At 40.9% G+C, this 6491-nt stretch overlaps 1 protein-coding gene across 1 annotated transcript; it reads right to left on the bottom strand.

Moving 5' to 3' along the window:
- Positions 1 to 1093: 1093 nt before the first annotated feature.
- Positions 1094 to 5820, bottom strand: LOC139812655 (uncharacterized). Its single transcript, XM_071777654.1, has 6 exons — positions 4905 to 5820; positions 4293 to 4596; positions 3753 to 3981; positions 3023 to 3618; positions 2345 to 2762; positions 1094 to 1816 (listed from the first exon to the last, which is right to left on the bottom strand). The coding sequence occupies exons 1-6, from the start codon at positions 5094 to 5096 to the stop codon at positions 1183 to 1185; spliced, it is 2373 nt and encodes a 790-aa protein (XP_071633755.1). The 5' UTR covers positions 5097 to 5820; the 3' UTR covers positions 1094 to 1182.
- Between the last annotated feature and the right edge of the window lie 671 nt (positions 5821 to 6491).

Below are 6491 nucleotides of genomic sequence, written 5' to 3'. Positions count from 1 at the left end.
TCTTTGACCTCGCTTTGTTCTCGTGCTCACGAAACACCACGTCACCGACGTACTACACGTGATTTCTTTTATATATTTGTTACATAACTATATCCAACGACGCTCGGCACCTGAAGAAAGCACAACTTATGTCGACTTACCGAAGAAACAAATAACGCGAGAAAAGAAACAAATAATGAAGAAATGCGAAATATATGTCTCTCATATCAATATCCTATTTATACATATACAAATGTATATTTAATAATCGCTTTGTAAATTTAGATCCTGTGAATTTAAATGAAAATTCATACATCTTAAATTGTTTTATGTTTTTCCATAATAAGCGGCCGATGCCACACAGGTAGCCGATAAATGCGTAAGTGACAATAAAAGAGGCGGTGAACGGCAATATACACAGATTATGAATTATTAAATTATTAAATATCTAGTATATAGTTAGCAATGCCCAGTAATTCATCACACCGCCCACTATGCAGGGTGATATGAATTACTGGGTATTGCTAAATATATACTAGATATTTAATAATTTAATAATTCATAATCTATGTACGTTGCCGTTCACCGCCTCTCTTACATATTGTCGCAAATGATACATTAACATGATGGATGATTAGTTCATAACTATAATCGTGATTTTTCAGACTGATATAAGAAATTACTGTAATTTAGGATCGAAGCGTCTCCGATACATGCAAACCGGTAATCTGACGTTATTACAGTTAGAATCTCGACGGAGGAGACAGTATTCCAAGAAGATTATATACGCTTGTACTTTTGCTCTTCTTCAGAGTAAACCTTTTACTATTGGCTCGCCGTCTCATTTGTCATTTCCTCGATTACTAATCTTGCCTGGGCAATATATGTGTATTTAACATGGGAGAAAAAAACCGGTTTGACAAGATAAAACCGTCGTGTTATCGCGCAAACTGACGTATGTTATCGCGAGTCCGTACTTACCCTGTTGATTTAGCGTTGATTTAGATCGTACCACTCGGAAACGGACTTTCGTGTTAGCAAAGTCAATTTAGAAATTAAAGAACCACGTTTTGCGCAATAAGTGCGATGAGAATGCTAAAAATCTACGCTCCTCTCGTTTTCCATATTTTTATTAAATTTTTATTAAAGTACTAAAAAAAGATTTATTATACGCTTTGGTATAAATTTACAATTGAAACAGTTTTAAGATTCGCGTTCCACGAATGATTCTCTATAGCCACCCCTGGGCTCGCGTTTGAGCTCCTTGATGACGATGGATCGGTTGGAATAACTCATCACCTGGACGTCGGAATTTTCGTCGTCGGTGACATACTCGTCTCTGAACACCTGTCTTCTCTTTCGCTTCCTCATCGAGGTGGGAGTCTGCGGCCTCGGCCTGTCCTTGCTACTGCTGGACTCGATCGCCTCGTCCACGGCGCCGTGCCTCCCGGCTCTGCGCGCCGAGGATGTCTTGGGATTCCTGGGATTCGCGTTATGCGGTTGATCCGTGTCGCATATGTTGCCGCTGGAATTATTCCTCTCCCTTCTGATCCGTTCCTGCCGGCGTTCCTCTCGTCTCAGCAGATCGTCCTCGCTCTGTGTCCGTTTCCGAGGTCTCCTCGTTCGTCTCTTCTTCGTCCGTAGATTATCCACGGAACTCATGGCGCGCAAAGTGCCATTTTCGATGGAGATCTCGTTCAAAGCGTCCATAGAACGAGCCATTCTCGGCATCTGGACCGCTTCCTCGTAGCTGGGCGGGCCGACTAATTCTAAAGGATTAATTCTGGTCTCCTCTGGAATCTCGAGTTCGTTTATTTCTTGCTCTAAACGTCGATTCCTGTAAATACGGTCAAATTAAAGTCTTTATTTTATTTCATCGCGCTTTGTGCAGCTAGAAACGATGTATTATTTGTAGCGCAATTTAGAGGTTGGAAGATAATTAAAAAATTCTTATGATATTTATTTAAAAGTTTCTGCTAAAAGTTACTGCTAAAAACACGACTACGTCGGTAACGCACTCTCTGATACTTTAAAGAAATGAATAATGTACCAGCTTGCGAAATTGTAATGTAAATCTGTAGTTCTGGACAGATATCTGTCTTATCTGTTGCAGGTAGGTGCTTGCATCTTCTCTAGCATACATTTTATTAATTATTAATTTTATGTACGTTGAAAAATATTGTAAAAGCAACGCGGGTATTAAATTACAAACGTCAATCCTGTTTAAATAATCATATCATTGAACGTTCACTGACAACATGCCTATCGATTTTACTCAAGCGCCGCACAATGAAATATTTTCAGACACATTTTGCACATGTATACAGAAAATTTAATAATTAATAATTTAAAAAAGCGCCCTCACCTTCTTTGCAAAAGTCGAAATCTCTCTCTCTCTTCTGCTAATTCCATCTGCTGCCTCTGCTCGAAGATTCTTCTCTTTATCTTCAGAGTGTGCTTAATCGACACCACGCTACCACATAGGACGACCAGGATGAGCAAGCTGATCATCACCACCCCCCAAGTTCTGTCTTTGTTGTAATACACGTGAATGTTCCATTCGTCGAAACACGCGGCCTCCCAGGAATAGCCGGAAACGTTCGCCGGGCTCTGGCAGATCAAGGTCGAGCCCACAGTTTTCGGGGGAGGAACGGTTAAGTACTCGTAGGTGGAGTAGAGCTGCGTACAGTCGCATCTCCATGGATTATCGTCTAAATTGACTACGGCCAAGTCTAGACTGTTTCGAAATATGTCGGGATCTATCGCCTCAGTCAAACGATTTCCTACAAGGTAATTAATTAATTAAAACGCAGGCAAAGGTTCTATCAAGGTCTATAGAAAATAAAACGAAAGTGATAATTACGGGAAAAAGTAAATTTCAAAATTATTATTTTATCGGTATTTGAACAGTTATTTGGATTTTTAATTAGAAAATTCTGTTTCTTTAACGGCTTATCGTATTGTTGATAATCAACTTCCATAGAAATCAGATATATCCTTTTTATATTGTTTTCTCAGAAATAACTCGAGGGATGATTAATACCTGACAAGTCGATCTTTTGCAACGACGGTAATTTAGCAAAGCTGTCGTTGTGTAGCTCGACGAGCCTGTTCCTCTGCACATCTAGTATTTTCAACGTCCTCGAATTTAAGCCGCGCGGCAAGGACAGTAGATGATTATCCTTCAAGTTCAGGCTTCTGATTCTGGGCATCTCCTCCAGAGAGTCCGCCCTGAGGCGGCTGATCAGATTGTAGGACAGGTCCAGCGTCGTGGCGAGGGACGACAGATCCGGGAATCGGTGTAGAGAGTTGTAGGAAAGATTCAGGAGCCTGAGATCGATGTTATCCCGGAACGCCAACGTGTGAACCTCCTCGAGACCGTTCGCGGACAGATCCAGCACCTGAAGTTTCACCAGACCTTCGAGCGTACTGTCGTTCAGTCGTTCCAAGCTGTTCGCGTTCAGGTATAGGTGCGTCAGTTGCTTGTTTCTGGCAAAAATACGATCTGGCAGTATACGAATTGTGTTGCGAGAGAGGCGAGCCTGCGTCAACGACGGGAGACCGTGAAGACCGGGTCGGTCGAGGTTACATTTCGATACATCGAGTTTCTTTAGGTTTAAGTGCTGTAGGGTCGAATGCCTGCAAACGAGCAATACATTTCGTTATTCGTAAAATTCTTATTAAGGGTTCTTGCTTAATAAAAGCTAGATTACGCGACTTCTTCGATGACTTTCGGTACAAACTAAAATTACAATCGAATAAAGTTTCATTACCGTGTACTGTACACCAACGTAGGATTATTGACCAGTCGTAGCTCTTCCAGTTCTGGAAATCCGCTCAAAGTGTCTGGATAGAGATAATTTAGTACGCAATCAGACATGTCTAACCATCGCAGCGTCTTGCTGACGGGCGTTTGAATGTTCTTCAGCGGATTTCCCGCGAGACTCAGAGTAGTCAGCGCCGACAGTCCATTCAAGGACTCGTTGCCAAGTTCTTTTATATCTGAAACACATAAAGCTTTTGTTAGTCTAATGCATACGTATATGTTAATCAATTCTTAGAATTCTGTACATATATTTCTGCGGAAAAAAATAGATAAATTTTCGTATCATTAAATTTACGTGTTAAACAATATTGCTAAATTAGAATATGCGGATGAATGACGGTCCTTTTTCATATTAATTGTTATTACAACATTAATGTATTTTGTAAATAAATTTGGCGTTTTAGATATCCGTAAAAGTTGTCTTTGAAGAATGCTTTATAAATCCCTGTAATAAATATTTTATACTTGTGACTATCGTGATACATACGGCAATAGCCGGCATCCAGTGCCTGAAGCACTTCGCTGGTTAGCCCTTTCAAGTCAGGTAATAGATTCCTTGAGATGTATAGAACTGCCAGGGACGGTAATTGGCTAATGGAAGCAATATCTGCCGTATTTATGATAACGTTGTCCGATAGATCTAGTCTACGAAGGTTTTTTAATTCTTCGAGATTATTCGGCAGGGAAGTGAGCTGATTCTTGGCCAGATTCAGGTACTGCAGCTCGGTCAGCCGGTTAATTTCATCGGTGATCTCACTTAAAAGATTGCTTGACAGATCCAGGTGCTCGACCTACCGCAGAAGAAATAAGTTAAGTCAGTAATTAAACGATTTATTACGAATTTGATGATAATCTAGAAGAATATATTTGTCAAAATTCAGAGTGCACTATGGAAATGATTAATCATCTGGAGAGCATATCTTCTTCATAATTTTCAAGTATATTTTTTCCGTTATCGATTAAACTACTATTTTATTTTATTTTACGAGGACGCGATAACATCCAATAAGTCAATTGTTATCTTATATTTAATTATAATGAGATGTATAAAAAGAAACCGGTAAGAAAGGGGGTCATTAGTCATCGCAGATGTACTCACCACATCACTAATATTTTCAGGAAATGTCTGTAACCCTTGCTTCGAACACTCGACAGTCCTAGGTATTTCGGTGAGATGGCACAGGCACCTAGTAGGACAAATGCTCTGACACCTCGCGATTGACAGAATTGTCAGCCACGTGATCAGCGACGGAAGAAACACGCCGCGATGTCTCATCGATCGTTCCTCCATGTTTCTTTCACATCACCGAGGCGAATCGGGTCGAATAATTGCGCGCAGTCCACATTCTCGCGCGATTCAATTTGCCCCCGTTATCGGGACGATATTTGCGGGCGCCCGATCGCGCATTGTCAACGGTCGAAATGTTCGTCAACGTACTTACGGCGGAAAACTGCGAGGGGACAGAAAGTCGCTCAGCCCGAAAATCCTCTCGCTCGTGAATCGATGACCGAGCGCACCGGTTCTCCGAACCGTGCTAAGAGCACTGAGCTAGTAGTTATCTTTGATAAGTAACGCCAGGGTATACGTCGCACGATATCTCCGTAAGATAACCAGACCGCCGTGTCGAGGTGTCGAGCGCGTTATTCCTCGTGCAAAAGAAATGGGGAAAAAAATGAGAGAGAATCGAACAAAGATAGAGTGGTGAATGCACCTGCAATTACGTGATGGTTGTGCGTGTAGAAACGCAGCAGGATGCGTGGCATCCGAGACATCGGTCTATTTTGTTCGTGCCGACAACGAGCCGATCTTGTCGAGTTGAGAGACGCTTCATTTATCACTTTACACTCACGTTTTATATGAATTTATTGTTCAATCAATAATTTCTCAATGGCGGTTTAATATTAATCATATGTCATGCTTAATGTACAATTATTATACTCGTTGATTATTAAGACGTTATGTAAACTGAATTTTTACGCGCGTCCGTAACTTTCAAGCTTTAATATCATCAATTTTTCAATATTGGTATTAGCATCGCTAAATTATTGAGACGCGGATATTTTAACGAGCTCCGACGTAGGTCGAAGCGAGCGCTCCGTCGAAGATCCGCGGAGAAACAGGTTTTTCGCGAAGGAGAGACATGAATGGAAATCTGAATGAGCAGCGCCGCGGAAAATGTAAGACATTAGATAAATATCTCAAGTATCCCGAAAGCCGATATTGAAGCGGGCATCTCCGCGGTCTAAGCTCCTCTCGGCTGACCCATGCGGATATTTTCCTCTACCTCCCCTCGACGACGCTGTCGCCGCATTACGGTCTTTCTTCATCGTTTCTTTTTTTATCCGACAGAATCGTATCTGCGACTTCTTCTCTCCGACGCGGCGTCCAATGCAGGAAAGTAGTTAGATCAAATAAATTCGTTATATTTATGTACTATCTCTCCGTGTATATATCGTGTGATTATCAGATACAATATGAATCGTCTGTGACACTTTCGCGAATTGATCTTCGTAATAAGAAGCTATAATATAATATATCTGTAATCGTCAAACTATTTAAATGCAAAGGAAAAAGACAATCTTAATTGAAATCTTCAATTGCATAGGTTAAATTCATCATATTAAAAAAAGTCGCGAGAAAGAACGACATTTTTAATAATCTGAAATTGATAAGACTCGAATGAGA

The sequence above is a fragment of the Temnothorax longispinosus genome, chromosome 5, assembly GCF_030848805.1.
Source record: "Temnothorax longispinosus isolate EJ_2023e chromosome 5, Tlon_JGU_v1, whole genome shotgun sequence".
NCBI lineage: Eukaryota > Metazoa > Arthropoda > Insecta > Hymenoptera > Formicidae > Temnothorax > Temnothorax longispinosus.
This window is presented reverse-complemented; position numbering and strand designations above follow the sequence as displayed.